The sequence below is a fragment of the Gigantopelta aegis genome, unplaced genomic scaffold (genome assembly GCF_016097555.1).
Source record: "Gigantopelta aegis isolate Gae_Host unplaced genomic scaffold, Gae_host_genome ctg3003_pilon_pilon, whole genome shotgun sequence".
Lineage (NCBI taxonomy): Eukaryota > Metazoa > Mollusca > Gastropoda > Neomphalida > Peltospiridae > Gigantopelta > Gigantopelta aegis.
Genome location: NW_024533139.1, coordinates 23,952 through 42,242, shown reverse-complemented (window position 1 = coordinate 42,242; position 18,291 = coordinate 23,952). Strand labels below are relative to the sequence as shown.

General features: G+C 34.2%; 1 protein-coding gene and 3 pseudogenes across 1 annotated transcript; 1 reads left to right on the top strand and 3 right to left on the bottom strand.

The window, feature by feature from the left end:
* Window positions 1-872: 872 nt before the first annotated feature.
* LOC121391839 lies at window positions 873-2,691 on the bottom strand (annotated as a pseudogene).
* Window positions 2,692-8,151: 5,460 nt separating this feature from the next.
* On the bottom strand, window positions 8,152-10,498 carry LOC121391838 (annotated as a pseudogene).
* A 353-nt stretch (window positions 10,499-10,851) lies between these two features.
* LOC121391837 lies at window positions 10,852-11,857 on the top strand (annotated as a pseudogene).
* A 134-nt stretch (window positions 11,858-11,991) lies between these two features.
* Window positions 11,992-13,369, bottom strand: LOC121391836. Its single transcript, XM_041523320.1, is given in 5 exon segments — window positions 11,992-12,206; window positions 12,526-12,688; window positions 12,690-12,809; window positions 12,811-13,098; window positions 13,151-13,369. Coding segments are annotated over 5 exon segments (1,005 nt in total).
* Between the last annotated feature and the right edge of the window lie 4,922 nt (window positions 13,370-18,291).

Below are 18,291 nucleotides of genomic sequence, written 5' to 3'. Positions count from 1 at the left end.
TTCTACTGAATTCATCACCATCTTATATATCCTATTGTCATCCTCATCCATTAGAGAAATTAATTACTGGAGCTTTACCATTGATTACAGGACCATTTCTTAAAGTCACATCTATACATTTTGGGTGTGTGGTTGTGTATACGTATCATAGAATCAATGGATAGTCACTCAGGCTATGATTATGGTTTATGCCATTAGAGATATTTTCCTTTCAGACCAGGTGCACAAGCTCACGATTATTATCATTCTCATAATAAAGGTAATTTTGGAGCATTCTTTACCATTGGGACAAAACTTTGTGGCACTGATCTCTCATATGTGGCATATAATGAAGTAATAACAATTAAACAAGAAATAACAAATTTTATTAAAAAAGTTTGTATGCATATAATGTAATAGTGACTTTGATATTACATGTAACTATTAATGTTTTATTAATACTGATATGATGTACAAACAATAACAGTAGTTTTGTATTGAACTAAGTAATTCCTGAGATATAGTGGTTATGAGAAAGGAACAGTAATGGAAGGAGAGACAAGAGATAGTATCCAATGACATACACATAAACATTGACTGGTTAGTATCATTAAAGTACATCATGTTGTGTCTTCTTCCTAAATCATATTAACAATTTACAAGTGGCACAATTTATAACTAAATATCTTACTTGCCTTCTGCTACAGTTTGTTCCGAGCTCTCTTCAGGAATTGGAGTTGGTTGATGTTTTGGCATCAGAGCATCTTGTCTCTTTTTCTCACGAGTATCTAATTCTTTCTTTTCTTGATTGATGTGTGTACCAAAAGTCATCCTCAGCTTTTTTAATAGGATCTTCCTCCTCTTCATCTCTATACAAGAAATACTATATAATATCACTGGTATGTGATCTCACCCTCCCCCTCCTCCTCCTTCTCCTCCTCCACCTCACCTGCAGTAGCTGCTGCCTGCTTAGCTTTCAATTTCAATTCCCTTCTTCTACCTTCTAGTATTTTCTCTCTCTGCTTGTTTCACGCTCAAAAATCTATAACCAACACATGACATGAAAACATTAAAGTATTTATGAACATACAGCATTAATGTTTTGTTTTTTTCATTGGGTTGTAGTGAAGACAGAGCTTCTGATAACTCCAATACAGTTGTATTACCTGAATGAGATCCACAAGCTACAAGTCTTCCTTGTTCATGTACTCTGATACCATGCAAAGGATCATCACAACCTTCAAGAATACAATTAAAAATACATTTTAACATGAACATGTGTACTTGTATTGTGAGAGTGGGTGTGGTTTTGCTTCAAGCAAAGATCCCAAACATTTAGAGACCCTCCCATAGATGTTGTGAAAAACACACCAGGTCGTGTCGGACTCCAACAGCTTTAAAGTTAATGGAGTTGTATTAAACCTAAACAATACACAATAATAATGGATGAATGAGATATAGGTAGTTCATTACCTTGTCCACATGATAGGAGATTCTTTGGCATCTTCTGACCAGATCTATAAGGATGTTCTTACCAGTAGTCATGTGATCTCAATAAATATTACCTTAGCGGTCCAATCTCCTACTGATAAGAACTATTTAGGATAGAATGGATTACACTATTAATAGAGAAATAATATCATATCATTACTTAATGAGTAGGGGCTGTACTTGTAGAGAATAAATGGGTCCTTGATGTCCAACAAAAGCATGTGTTAGTTTGTCTTGAGGAGTTTTACCTTTACGGTTACCAGAGAGGATGACACCTTGTTCAGTGCCTACCATAAACTTAGTTGGCTAAAACCAAAAACAAACAAAGTGTTATACTAATAAATTAAAATGGTAAGTTTGTACCATAGTAGATTCATATTCTAGCGTAATTCCACCCAAAACAACACCTGGTTTATAACCAGAATATTCCAGAACTACTGTCTCAACTGGGCTCTACCAGTTTACGAATATCCCACCACATAACGTTACCATCAGTTGAAGTGGAAAACACATCATTACCTAAAACAATGAACATAGTGAATTGAATCTAGTTTTGCTAAAAAAACAGTTCTTTCAGATTTAAAAGAATATGGTCACAATAACAGATAATGGTGTACTGGAACTACTGGTATCACATTATCTGGTAATTTTTTCACCTGTTTTAGATGATGGGTAGATGAGTTTATGTACTGGATCTCTGTGACTAATTTCTACTGGTGTCGTATCTATAGGTTGTGAGCCTTTTCGAGTATCAAACACAACTACAATGAGAATTAAGTCAAGTCATTGATTTTAAAGATATATTCACATACCTATCTGCCCATTGTAACAACCTCCAGCTAGTGTGTGAGGATCCTTGGGATTATACTCCAAACAGAGCATTGGTGAAGTGGGTTTAAGAGCCATTTCTGGACGATTAGGATTATCTAAACATGATTTGATGTATTTAAACAGTTTCAAAGATGTTGCTATGGTTACCAATGGCCCATATGTATGAATCGAGACAAACACTGTCAGGAGATTTTTGAAATTCTAGAGAAGAGCATGCTGTAGCTATTTTATGAGCTCCATCTGGATACCAGGATATATTGTAATTGTTCTCTTTATTTCATTGGGATCACTAGAATTGAAAATATCATATCACTTGTCTAATGTTTGATCATCAGCTCACCGGAGTATATTAATAGTTCTGGCAGTGGGCGGTTCATCAACAACTATCATCTAATGAGAGTTAATAACCACTGACTCACTAATCATTAACTAAATTAGACATACTATTTGTTGTAAGAATTGTCTAAAATAAGAGTGTATACCTAAGTTTTAATTCCAAAAGTGCGACATGGAAATTATATAAAATATGTCAACATTTAAAAGTAAAACTGTTAAAATCAATAGATATATAACTGATAGTAACCTCAAGTATATAAGTAGAGAAGACATATGTAATTATGTACATGTATTGTTCTTATAGTGTTTTATTAACAATACCTTCTTGTGTTTCCATATTTCTTACATCAAGTTCTAATTGTACCATCTCTCCATCATGTTCAACAATAAACGTCTTTAAAGTGTATAGCAGCAATAGTTACTTCCTATTAGAAGTTGTCTATTCTATTCTCCAACAGGAAAATCAATGGGATCAGATGTGTAATGGATACCAATGGACTGATTGGAGACTAACTCTACAGACTGTGATTAATAAATATTCAATAACTTATTGTTGTGGTCTATGAATATTTAATAAGTCTTGTAAGTGTATTATATATATAATAAAGCAAAATTACAAGTTTTTATTGTTGTGATCTATGAATTTTAACTAGTCTTGTATATCTATTGTATGTGCTTGACCAATATCATTCAATAATTGTACAATACTCATTGAGAACACATGTAAATAACCTACATTGAAGGCACTTAACAAGGTTACATTCTTGAAACTTGTACCGGACAGTGGAGTCTATGAAAAACAATACTTTAACTGTATTACATGGTAAAAAAATCATTGTTTTATTCATCCATTGATCAACCACAATTACATATATGAAGTATTCTTTTGGCACTCCCTCTCAATATTCTTGTTCTTGGCACAATCAATAATAAACTAAGTTAGTGGAGTGGAAGCATTGAAACACAAATTAAAAACTGTCTTAACAGATGATGATCTCAAGAGTCCAGTCAAAGGAGGGAGAGAGTCCAGTCAAAGAAGGTTTCCATTTGTGAAGATAATGAACATTCACAGGTTGGCTAGGCGGGAAAATATCACGAGCAGTCGAGCACGCACCCAGCAAGGAACAGCAAACGCGTGACCACTACTATTTTGGCGCGAAAATATTACATTGCACTCGTAAAGAGAACAGCAAGACAGTAATAGATTTTAATTAATTATTAAGAAAAAGATTAATTAAATGATATAGCTTTTAGCTAAAAAACATTAATGATAATATGATACAAACTAATAAAGTTATTTTATTTTTCCAAAAACTGTTAACAATCAAAATTGTTAACAATTAAAAAAGTTAACAATAAAAAAAATGATCTATAATTATTGGTATAATAATGTATAAAGATTTCAGTGTCATTGTAGTTGAAAGAAGTCAAACTAACTAAATTTTTTTAAAGTTAAAAAAAGTCTGGAATGTTTGATTTGAAGATTAATTAACTTTAGATTTTAACTAAAGATAAGATGATTGACTTTTGACAAAATTTAGATAAAAATGTTTTGAGAACTTCAATATTAAATTAAAAACAAATCATAAAAAAAACATTAAAAAATTACAGAAAAAAAAAAAAAAAAAATTTAAAAAATAAAATAAGACAGTCTAAGTAGTTGAAGAGTCCCCAAGAGTCTTCCAGTTAGTCCCCAAGAGTCTTCCAGTTAGTCCCCAAGAGTCCTCCAGTCAGTTCCCAAGAGTCCTCCAGTCAGTCCCCAAGAGTCTTCCAGTCAGTCAGTCCACAAGTAGAGAGCATAGAGGAAGAAAGAGAAAGTTATCTGGAACAAACTGGATTACTAAAGAATGGATGGTTGGATGGAAAGATAGCTCACCTTTTTCAACAGTGCTGCTCCTGCAGGGAAAGAAAAAGAGTAGTCATAACTGAACTGATGATAATGAATGGATAGAGAGTGAAGAGAGACAGAGGAAGTGAAAAGGGGACTACCAACCTACACACACACACAGCACACACACACGCACTCTAGAAGATCAGAGGTTCCCCCCGCCACCTGGCGGCCTTGGATTTAAAAAAAAATTTTTTTGGCCGCCAGGCGGCAGGGGGAAATATGATTTTTAGAGATTGTATGAGTGTGTGTATGGTGTAGATAGGCTAGATAGCCCAAAATAAAATTTAAAAAAAATAATAAAAGAAGAGGAAAGAAGGCTTGAAGGAAGACAGGAAAGAGTCCAATGAGCAGGAGAGCGACTCATCTTTTATATCCAGAGAACATCAGAGAAGACCAGTCAAGAACATCAGAACAGTCAAGAGAACATCAGAGAAGAACAGTCAAGAACATCAGAACAGTCAAGAGAGCATCAGAGAAGAACAGTCAAGAACGTCAGAACAACATCAGAGAAGAACAGTCAAGAACGTCAGAACAGTCAAGAACATCAGGCCAATCACAGTAAGAACTTCCAAGTTGAGTCCTGCAGAAATGAAGAATGAGAAGAAAAAACTTTACATAAACAAAAAATTAAAAACTAAAAAAAAAAAAAAAAAAAAAAAGAAAGTAAAGAAACAGAAAAGGATGACATAACTAAAACAAAAGGATGATCCAGCGATGAGGCGAGTCGATCCAACGAAGTGACGAGACGAGACGAGACGAGACGAGTCGATCCAAACGAAGTAAATGGGATGATCCAACGACGAGGCGAGTCGATCCAACGAAGTGACGAGACGATCCAGCGACGAGACGAGTCGTAGAGAACATAGAAGCATGAAAAATGGAGTATCTTTTATATTATCAAGAGATCTTTCTCACGCGTCAATTTGACAATCAGTCAAGAAAACTCGTGAAAAATTTGTCACCTCCACAACAACCCGCGTGACCAACATTAATTGATTTTTAATTGATCTAATTAACAATTAATTAAAGGTCTTACCTTAACAACAACTTTTTACTAGAAAGAAATATATTTGTAACACAATGTCTATATGTGATATAAGATACAATATTTCTGTCAGAAAATCCCAAACTAGTTAGTTTAATGGTCTCAAAATCATTTTCTATTACAATATGTGTATATCAATATATATTGTGAATTAGTGAAACTAGTATATGTAGGAGACAGCTATCATAGTATATCCAACTAGTTGTATGGACTCAGATCTGTCAGTGATGGCTTTAAAAATTATGCATTTTCAATATACCAATTATTTCATACATTAATTTAAGTTTTAATTAATTGTTTATTAACACATTGTACATTTTGTAAATTTTAGTCATGAATGAAAATTGTAGAATTGTCATTAAGACAAGTTACTGTGTTATAGATAATCTACTGCTCATATAATATATATCATCAAATGTCACTTTATTTTACTATTAGTACCAAATAAGATCTTTGAGCTAATAGGTGACAGTAATTAAAATATGTAATTAGATAAATACCTTTTAAGAGTAGTAGGAGAGACAGAATAACTTTTATTATATAGCTCCTAGTAATAAGGAAGGCTTCCAGTCATATAGATTTGTAAATAACCAAATTATCTGAAATGCTTTCATGAAGTTCGGTCTAAAGGTCATCGTTAAATAGAGCAGTTGTCCCTGCTCAGAAATAATGTTAGAATATGTAATAAGAACTAAAGAGATTCATCAATTAACATGTACATACATGCACATATTAGTGTCACTTAATAAGAACCTATAATTCTAATTAAAAATAAAATTCAAACATTTTAGATGACCGTTCTTAATTTTAAAAAAGACCATGGATTATATATAGTCAATGGTTCTAATTAAAAATACACTCAAAAATAATTTCATGATCTCATATATTTTTAATGTAGCTCAGACTTGTAATTACCAACATTACCTTTGAGTTGTTCTTAAATAAAGTTTGAAGTATTATTATAACATTAAAGTGATGACCACGCCTATTACTGCTTGAGCCTCGCCCACTGGCCTAATTGTTATCTGGTTACCATAGCAGCATATTGGCACAGCTCCATCCAGCAATCACTCCGTGAGATAAAGTATCTGTTACAGCTTTTCAACAGTTTTTATTTTCAGTTTTTGAGCTAATGAAATTGCAACAGCACCAAAACAGATCATTTCCTGTAAAAGAGAACAAATCTCATGAGACCATTCCCTGGAGAGACTAAGACAGAATTACATGTAAATAACAATAATTTGCTGCCATCACCATTTATGGTTACTTTAGCTTTTTACTTTGATGGACAAGATCTCTTAGGTCAGTGAATAAATAATTAGCTCCACCCACCTTAGTCATTACTAATTAATTATTCATAGGTTATTACTAATTAATTATTATTCCTAAGGACCTACAATGACTCATTACTATATCAGATTTTGTTTCTCATCTCCTAAAATCATTCTTTTTGTAAACTGTTTGTAAAGACATCAATCTTAAGTACATTTAATGTATATCGAATATAAGATTTCCTCTTTATTAGATTTTATCTCCTCATATAATGGGTAATGGAGCTAGTAGTATAGGTAGTAGTTGAGCTACATCTCGTACATCAGGTACAGCTGCCACTCTTTAACGTCGACCAGTCTTCAATGATATTGTACCTTTAAGAAGACCTACCTCAACAATGAAGAAGAGGAAGATAAGGTGTTCTTATAGACCCATCATCGTTATCATTACCCTATCCCATTGTCATATCAATATGCCCATCCAATAGAGAACTTCCTTACAGGAGCTTTGCCAGTACTTACAGGACCATTTCTTCTTAAAAGTCACATCTATACATTTTGGGTGTGGTTGTGTATACGTATCATAGAATCAATGGATGCTCACTCAGGCTATGATTTATGGTTTATGCCATTTAGATATTTTCCTTTCAGACCAGGTGCACAAGTTCATGATTATCATCATTCTCATAATAAAGATAATTTTGGAGCATTCTTTACCATTTGGGACAAACTTTGTGGCACTGATCTCTCATATGTGGCATATAATGAAGTAATAACAATTAACAAGAAATAACAAATTTTATTAAAAAAGTTTGTATGCATATAATGTAATAGTGGACTTTGATATTACATGTAACTATTAATGTTTATTAATACTGATATGATGTACAAACAATAACAGTAGTTTTGTATTGAACTAAGTAATTCCTGAGATATAGTGGTTATGAGAAAGGAACAGTAATGGAAGGAGAGACAAGAGATAGTATCCAATGAAATACACATAAAACATTGACTGGTTAGTATCATTAAAGTATATCATGTTGTGTCTTCTTCCTAAATCATATTAACAATTTACAAGTGGCACAATTTATAACTAAATGTCTTACCTTGCCTTCTGCTACAGTTTGTTCCGAGCTCTCTTCAGGAATTGGAGTTGGTTGATGTTTTGGCATCAGAGCATCTTGTCTCTTTTCTCACGAGTATCTAATTCTTTCTTTCTTGATTGAGTGTGTACCAAAAGTCATCCTCAGCTTTTTGAATAGGATCTTCCTCCTCTTCATCTCTATACAAGAAATACTAATATAATATCACTGGTATGTGATCTCACCCTCCCCTCCTCCTCCTCCTCCTCCTTCTCCTCCACCACCTCCACCTGCAGTAGCTGCTGCCTGCTTAGCTTTCAATTTCAATTCCCTTCTTCTACCTTCTAGTATTTTCTCTCTTCTTGTTTCACGCTCAAAAATCTATAACCAACACATGACATGAAACATTCAAAGTATTTATGAACATACAGCATTAATGTTTGTTTTTCATTGGGTTGTAGTGAAGACAGAGCTTCTGATAACTCCAATACAGTTGTATACCTGAATGAGATCCACAAGCTACAAGTCTTCCTTGTTCATGTACTCTGATGCCATGCAAAGGATCATCACAAACCTTTAAGAATACAATTAAAATACATTTTAACATGAACATGTGTACTTGTATTGTGAGAGTAGGTGTGGTTTGCTTCAAGCAAAGATCCCAAACATTTAGAGACCCTCCCATAGATGTTGTGAAAAAACACACCAGGTCGTGTTGGACTCCAACAGCTGTCAGTTAATGGAGTTGTATTAAACCTAAACAATACACAATAATAATGGAATGAATGAGATATAGGTAGTTCATTACCTTGTCCACATGATAGGAGATTCTTTGGCATCTTCTGACCAGATCTATAAGGATGTTCTTACCAGTAGTCATGTGATCTCAATAAATATTACCTTAGCAGTCCAATCTCCTACTGATAAGAACTGTTTAGGATAGAATGGATTACGCTATTAATAGAGAAATAATATCATATAATTACTTAATGAGTAGGGGCTGTACTTGTAGAGAATAAATGGGTCCTTGATGTCCAACAAAAGCATGTGTTAGTTTGTCTTGAGGAGTTTTACCTTTACGGTTACCAGAGAGGATGACACCTTGTTCAGTGCCCACCATAAACTTAGTTGGCTAAAACCAAAACAAACAAAGTGTTATACTAATAAATTAAAATGGTAAGTTTATACCATAGTAGATTCATATTCTAGCGTAATTCCACCAAAAACAACACCTGGTTTATAACCAGAATATTCCAGAACTACTGTCTCAACTGGCTCTACCAGTTTACGAATATCCCACCACATAATGTTACCATCAGTTGAAGTGGAAAACACATCATTACCTAAAACAATGAACATAGTGAATTGAATCTAGTTTTGCTAAAAAACAGTTCTTTCAGATTTAAAAGAATATGGTCACAATAACAGATAATGGTAGAGTCATACTGGAACTACTGGTATCACATTATCTGGTAATTTTTTTCACCTGTTTTAGATGATGGGTAGATGAGTTTATGTACTGGATCTCTGTGACTAATTTCTACTGGTGTCGTATCTATAGGTTGTGAGCCTTTTCGAGTATCAAACACAACTACAATGAGAATTAAGTCAAGTCATTGATTTTAAGATATATTCACATACCTATCTGCCCATTATAACAACCTCCAGCTAGTGTGTGAGGATCCTTGGGATTATACTCCAAACAGAGCATTGGTGAAGTGGGTTTAAGAGCCATTTCTGGACGATTAGGATTATCTAAACATGATTTGATGTATTAAACCAGTTTCAATGATGTTGCTATGGTTACCAATGGCCCATATGTATGAATCGAGACAAACACTGTCAGGAGATTTTTGAAATTCTAGAGAAGAGCATGCTGTAGCTATTTTATGAGCTCCATCTGGATACCAGGATATATTTGTAATTGTTCTCTTTATTTCATTGGGATCACTAGAATTGAAAATATCATATCACTTGTCTAATGTTTGATCATCAGCTCACCGGAGTATATTAATAGTTCTGGCAGTGGGCGGTTCATCTCCTAGTAGTGGCTCAACTTGACTAAAAATATTCCTCATAGATATCAACAGCATTATTTTGCTTTAAAAAAGTGTTCCATTTTCTAATCCAGACATACAAAATACTGTGGAAATCCTCTAATTTTATTAACTCACTGTGCCAAGATCTTGAATAACCTGCATATACATTTCATCTTTTTCCACCTTTTTTCTGAACCTTATAGTCTGTTCTACTTCAGCAGGATTAATGTCTTTTGGCCATCCTCCTTCTGTATGGTTCATCCCTCGACTCTCTGTCTCAAACCGCTCAGTGTTAACCTGAAAAGAGAAGCACATTCTAATTTTTGTGCATTAACATTTCGTTTTCAACCTCATGTTCTGACATTTCAGATGTGTACTGAATAGCAACATCCACAGGGTCTTTTATAAATAAAGTCATCTTTCAAAGAAGGATCTGGTTTGATGTCTGCACATAGTTCAGGTGGATAGTCAGAGAAAATTGGTTGCCTTCCAAATTCATTTCTTTTTTTAGTATAAACGTAGACTATCTCCATTTTCGCTGAAATAATTTACTCTCTGACTGGACGACTGTGCAGGTGCTTATTCCCCCTTTAGCAATGTTTCGCCATTTTAGTTGCTAAGGGGCGTGTCTTAACAACCGTTCTAAATTTTCAATTTGAGCATGCGCAGTACTAACACTTTTAGTGACCACGTTTTTGCAGAAGAGAAGAATTATTATCATCACGTAAGAATAAGTTACTTTTTTATCATTTATGAAATGTTATGGAGCTGTATTTATATTTTATTTTAAGTAGCATTAATTTTATAAAAATGGCTATATATTTATAGGGGAGCGTGCATGAATTAAACTAAATGAATTGAAGGTATTGTTTTGATTATGTAGCAAATGGCGGATAGCAACCCGACCGGTGGTGGACGTGGTGGATTCGGCAGAGGACGTGGACGAGGAAGGGGCGAGGTCGTGGACGAGGCCGAGGACAGAAAGATGCTGGAGACAAAGATTGGATACCAGTTACCAAATTGGGCCGACTTGTAAAAGATGCAAAAATCAAACGTTTAGAAGACATTTATCTATTTTCTCTACCAATTAAGGTTCCTATAAGCACATACATTATGCTTACATTTCCCTTCCATTATAGGAAGCAGAGATTGTCGACTACTTCTTAGGCTCAGCACTTAAAGATGAAGTACTGAAGATTATGCCAGTTCAAAAACAAACTCGTGCTGGTCAGAGAACAGATTCAAGGTTCATGGCCATACATTCACATTTGATAATGATTTCTTAACAGGCTTTTGTTGCTATGGGAGATTACAATGGACATGTTGGACTTGGAGTCAAATGCTCTAAAGAAGTGGCTACTGCTATCAGAGGTGCCATCATTCTTGCTAAGCTTTCCATTATCCCAGTTCGTCTTGGTTTTGGTAATAAAAATTGTACTCCCCACACTGTGCCATGCAAGGTAGAGCATCTATTTTGTTAAGAGTATGTAATGCTATATTGTTGTATCTCCTCATTATTAGATCACTGGCAAGTGTGGATCTGTTCTGGTACGTCTTATACCTGCTCCTCGTGGTACAGGTATTGTTGGTGCTCCTATTCCAAAGAAACTCTTGCAAATGGCAGGAGTTGCTGATTGTTATACTTCTGCTCGAGGTGCTACTGCTACACTTGGAAACTTTGGTATGTTATTTTTAATCTCAACTAAATTATTATATTTTTGTTTTATTTTTTAGCCAAGGCTACCTTTGAAGCTATTTCTAAAACATATAGTTATCTGACACCAGATATGTGGCCAGAAACCAAACTAGGCAAGCCTCCTTTCCAGGAGTATTCTGACTATCTTGCTAAGACTCACACTAAGTCTCAGATGGCAACACTGACTTCTGACTAGTAGTGGTATAGTAACCTGAAAAAGTTGAACAATGTCTCTAAGTAAAATAATGTTTTATGATATTTGTATCATATTTTTGAAAATTAATTTTTGAGACATATTTAATGTTATTGGAGGAGTTTAGAATAGAATACTTATAATTTTATTGGTGTTGTCTCGTCAGAAGTTTTCCTATTTTCTATAGAGTTATTCTCACTTCCTTTTTCCTCATCAACTTCAATTTTGACACTATAAAATGGAAACTCACAACAGAACAATACTTTCAACCACTTGTCATTCTCTTGTAGAGTGCAGGAAAAAATGGGGAATAGGACTAGTGGATGCTTTGTACTCTTGATAGTCAGGGTTTCTGTAAAAAAAAAAAAAAAAAGCATAGTTAACTAACACACTTAAAAAACCTCATCTAATATGTGACAACAACAAGTATTAACTAACACGCTTAAAACCTCATCTAGTATGTGACAACAACAAGTATTAACTAACACGCTTAAAACCTCATCTAGTATGTGCAACAACAAAGTATTCAACAGTGTTTAGCCACTGTATTTCAGTGGAAAAACAGCAAGTGGTCTTTACAAACTTAAAAAATATCTCTGAAATACATGCACAATGACCAAGGCTACTAATAAAACAGTTGTACAATATACTAAGTCTATGATAGAAGTTACCTGCATAATCTTTATCGGCACTTCGTTCTAATGGTGGTACACCAGTACCAAATACCAATAAAAATGTAATAAAAAGTGGACTGATAACGGCTATCCACTTCCAAGTTTCCAGAATAGATGTACTGATGATAAACACGCCCCACCAAACACACAATTCACCAAAAATAGTTAGGATGACGTGAGAACCTCCAAGACCAAACATTGCAAATTTTTCCTTTATTTGCAGGATTATTACGAAATTGAATTTCACTTGATCTGATATTTGTTTCTAAACCAAGTCCAAAAAATAAAGATGATAGCACCAATAATAACAGTAATATCCTGAGGTACAATGTCATCAAAATCAGGTCGAGGTGATGTAGGAGAATTGATAAACATCACTGTAAAACTCACAATATATACCCATAAGATCTGAAATATCCAAAAGACAAGAAATTTGAGTGGATTTCCACGGACGGCATCAAAACGTTTATCAGTTCCAATCTTTATAATACGATACAACAGATAACCAGCCAGTCGTATACCCCATAACAATACCAGTACTGTTGTAATGATTTGACGTGCATTGTAAGCCTATAGTAAGTAAAAATAAAAGGTAAATTTACTTCTCAATAACAAAACTGACCCCACTGAGTCCAAATGTTAGAAGAGCTAAAATAACAAAATTAGAGCCACCAGCAAAATCAGTCACTTTGTCAAACTTGCATGTACAAGCAATAATGTAGAAAGACAGCTGCATTACAATTGTAACAAGTAAACAGAGCACTAGATTATCACAGTCTCGAGGTATACCACGACCCCCTCTCTCCACTACATTGCTGCAACCGCGAGTTAAGTTCTCCATGATACCTGTAAGAGTAAATGTATGAGCAGCCCTGCAATCCGTCCTTTTTATAGTGAAATCCGAGTTAGTAACACGGATTTCTGATTGCTGACTGTCGACATGCTCTTATATAACCGAGTATAATGCCTCGAAGAAAAAAGCCTGCTCCTAAGGAAGTAGACAGGTCAAGTCCAGTCTCCTCGATAAGACATGTGACTGTTGCAACTTTGCTATTAGCTCTAATAACAGGGTGTCTCCTCAGTGTATATTGGAATTCAGGTATTTGCTGGTTGTGTAGGTGTGTAACAACCTCCACCCATTTTGCAGCTTTTTCCTTGCTGCCTTTCTCTTCCTACGCGACAAATAGCGTTCCATATTCCACAAAGAATGTCACTCGATATGTTATGCCATTCATACATCCTTTATGTAACTATGTCCAAGTTTAACATGACAATTATGTCGTGTATTTCCGCTGTGTAGGGAAATTGCTGACTGGAGAGTACCTGTAATACTAACTAAGACAATTGCTGATAAGTATGTAGTTAATAGCAACATTATATCTTATTAAATTTTCACTAACAGATGGGACTGCTAGAAATACCTTTACCACTCCTTTCTTGCTAACCAGCTATCTCAAGTTGCAGTATATCACCAAGTATGTACATTATGTTAGAACTTGTGTATAATGTTATTGCTATGTTCTTAGGAACACAGGAGAACTTTTATCACATTTCATGATAACAAACCTCTGGAGTCGATGGTACTGGATGAGAAATGGGAGCAATACAATTTGAAGATCAACATTACAATATCCAAACTTTTGGGATGGGTAAGTTTATTGTTTGTTTCCATCTGTCTGACTATCCCCATCCATTCATCCATCATTGTTTACTATCTAGTGTTCCTTCTTGTGTAGGATCAACCCAATCTCTCTCCTGATATAGGTCCGTGGTATTACTTTAGTCAAGATGTTCTTAAATTAAGGTTAACAAGTGCCTCAATTATAATTTATTCATTCCAGCCCTTTATAGGGTCCACATTTCCAGACATACTACATTATATTCAACCTATTAATGCATCTTATATTAAGTGAAGACAACGTACAAGTAAGTCCCTATTACTATCACAAGTTGTACTAATTTGTTTATTTCAGATCAATCTTTGGATAGGACGAGAGGGGTATCATTACACACACACACTATGATGCTAGTTATAACTTCTTTGTCCAATTACAAGGCAAAAAACGATTTACTCTCTTTCCATCGAATCAAACAATGTATTTATATCCTTGTCTCCACCCAGTATGTTAATTAATTGGGTGGTGGATGATGTCACTAAATGGATGGATGGACATATGGATCTATGTACATATGGATGAATGGAAAGATGGTTAGATAGAGTAATTAACCGTTACATTAATTATTTTTAGCATTATGGACATAGTCAAGTGGATATTCTTAATGTTAATTTAACTACATATCCTCTCTTTATTGGGTATGTTAGCTAAACATTTTTAATATTAACTATTAGCATTTTTCTGCTTAGCTCTGAAGCGCTTGTAGCAGAAGTTGGTCCAGGAGATATGTTAGTTGTGCCACCATATTGGTATCATCATGTTGAAACACTAGAAGAGAGGTCTCTATTAATATCTGGAGTGATGCACCAGAGTATACTATAATGAATAACAATGTGAGTGAATATATTGTATCATCTCTAACTATCTATTTTGTGGAGATGATTGGTCAGTAAATCAGGATAATAATAACATTGCCTTAATATCTCCTTAATTATAAATCATTCTCTAATTTTATCATAATTGGTTCTTTCAAAGATGAACTAGAGGTTTTGTGTCTGTCTTATATTGTCATTCCTTGATAAGTTTAATATCCAATGAAAGAGTATAGCAAATATGAGATAAAGCTATTGTTTTGAACAATATGTACTTCCTCTGAGCGGGAGTGAGTGTAACTATGTGTAGCAGCTGTTCTTCCTTGTAATTTGGTAGTGAGTGTAGTGACTAGAGACAAGATATTTCAATTATCATAGTCTTTAACACAATTATCTTTTAAACATAAATGCTTGTTGTTCAAAGTATTAATTCTCATTACTTGTTACTACTATCATTATTATAGCTATAGTAAATCAATACCATTTAAAGAACATTGGGAATGGACTGAACTGGTCATTGCCACACACATCTATGCCAGAATGGTATGTGATGACCTATGTTGTCTAATTGAGATAATACATTATACCACTTATAATAATCCCCCTCCATTATGAGATCATTTTCCTCTTTCTTAACCAGTAAACTAGTCTCACTTTGTCTGATGTTTTGTGTAGAACTCAGTAACTATTAATGGAGATTAATGACAATGTACTTTTACATGTTTATCAAATGTAACAAAACATTAACTACCACAGTTTGTACTTTAGTTACCTTATAAGGAATATAGTGGTTTCCTGTGTATGCACCTGTTCTCATCTTTTATTTCAGATAATTGAAGCAGCTGGGATTGAAGACTCACTTCATTTTGTCCATGATCTTGTAACACAAAGTATGTTAATATTACGTATACAATATCTGGTCATAACTTTATCCATCCATTCCATCCATCCTCCATTTATATATCCATCCATCTATTCTTCTATCCATCCATCCATTCATCTATTCACTCAAATATGATGGTTGTTTATTTTCTATCACATTAGCGGTACTTACCACTCATTTAAGACATAACATAAAATTAAACATGACATGTTATCATGAAATTAATCACCTCCTTTCAAACACAAATTGGTATCAAAAGGTAAATACACACTTTATTACATAAAATTATTCATGTGAATATTTGTGTGTCCATGTGTCCATGTGTGTGTGTGTGTCCGTGTGTCCGTGTGTGTCCGTGTTTTGTGTGTGTGTGTGTGTGTGTGTGTGTGTGTGTGTGGTGTGTGTGTGTGGTGTGTGTGTGTGTGTGTGTCCATATGTGTGTGTTTCGTGGAATCAATAATTACAATAAATACTAAATAGTTGACACGCTTCAACGCTTTGTTACTTTGTTCCCTCGTTTGATACTCCTCTCTATAGGAAACCCAATATGGATCGCTTTTAAGGAAAGGAGTAATCACACTTAGTCATTTATTCAAAGATATACCAGTTGAGTAAGTTATAAGAATGATAATATCTATCAAAATTATACATATATCACATTTAAGAAAGACGTATAAATTATTTATTAATAAATACTTTATATTGAGCATATTATTTCGTCTCATGAGGAAATATGTCATACCACACATGTTTATAGTAATTAAGTGTAACACAACACTATAGATTGTAGTAATGTTATATTATACTATCTATTATGACATTGTTCGTTTGTAGGGCTACTATAAGAATCTGTGTTGCCAACTATTTGGAACATTTAGTTCATCGTGTTGTTGGTCTGGAGTATGTGTGCCCTTTCTTCTCTGTCTTAGCTGGAATATCAGAAGAAGAGCTGTATCAAAGACTATAAGAGACTTTGACTGATAATTTGTGTCTATTCAGTACTACATATTTTATTGATAATAATTGTTAATTGAATTAAGTGTTAAATAGTACTACTTTGACTTTGTTTTTATCACTTGAAAACACTTCAAAGACATACTTGAATGGATTCAGTGCCAAGAATCACAGTAAGAGTATATTGCTTAAATAAAATAATTGATCTCTCTCTCTCTCTCTCTCTCTCTCTTCTTTCTGATGTAGGTGACTGCAGGAAGTCATGACTGTGTGCTCAAATCAATACAAGAAGTAGAGGACTATATTCAAATTATACTGAAGAGGATGAGTATTATGAAGAGGCACACAACAAACAATATTGGGAGGGTATCAAAAATCAACTTCAAGAAATTGCTGAACTAACTTATCAGACAGAAAATTTTTGTCTGTTGTTGTACTTGGAAGCCTGTCCTTTTCAAACTTTGAGTGTTCAATGTCATCCTCCTCCTTACTTGCGTCGTAAGTCTGAACCAATAGGTTATTCTCCTCGTAATCAGAGAAAGGAAATCAGTTATGGAGGTTTCGAAATGATGTTTAAGTCTAGCAATGACTCTGACTTTGAAATGGAAGCTGATGATGAAGAAATTAAGGGAAGTCCACAATTTCAACGTAGTCGTGGTGTTCCATTGAGGCGTAAGAAAAACACATCAATTACTCAATTGCAAAGAACATACAGGTCTTCCTCAATAACAAATTCACTTGTTCTATCTTCTGGTCCAGTAGAGTTTAGAAGCACAATCTTCCGTACCAGAAGAGTTAGAAACTCTTTCTCCAAGACGTGTGTTAACTCTCCCATCAATGCAACGTTGTCCAATAAAATGAAAAACCTTTTTCTGTTTTTGTTATATCTTACTTATTTATTTCTTGCACACATTTGCCATATTAGAATTAATAATAATTATTTTTATTATATAATAATTATTATTATTGCAATAATAATATTATAAAACATGCTATGACTCATAAAGGATTAGATATTATTACGCCACATCCTTATTTGTACCCTCCCATATTATATAATGAAACTAGAACAGTAGTTGTTAATTATTGCTAATCTGTAAGTATTCAACGTATTGGTTAGGCGCCATAACTACTTCATCAAGGCATTGTAGTTCGCATTACTACTTCATCAAGGCGTTGTCACATTGTAAGTGTAAACTAAAGGAGTTTCTACTATAGACTAACATGCAGTCAGGTGTAAAAGAAAATTTTAGTGGATCTCTGCCGTCGGCTATTGGACTGTTTGTTAACACCAGTAATATGGATGACGATTTGTCTCCCTGTCAACCAGAATCGATCCTAAAAGGAAGACTTTCTGAGAGCACTAGCAGTTTGCAGCTTAAAAAGGAAAACGAGAGGAGAAACAGTATATCTTCGCTCCTAAGTTTTCCAAAACCGT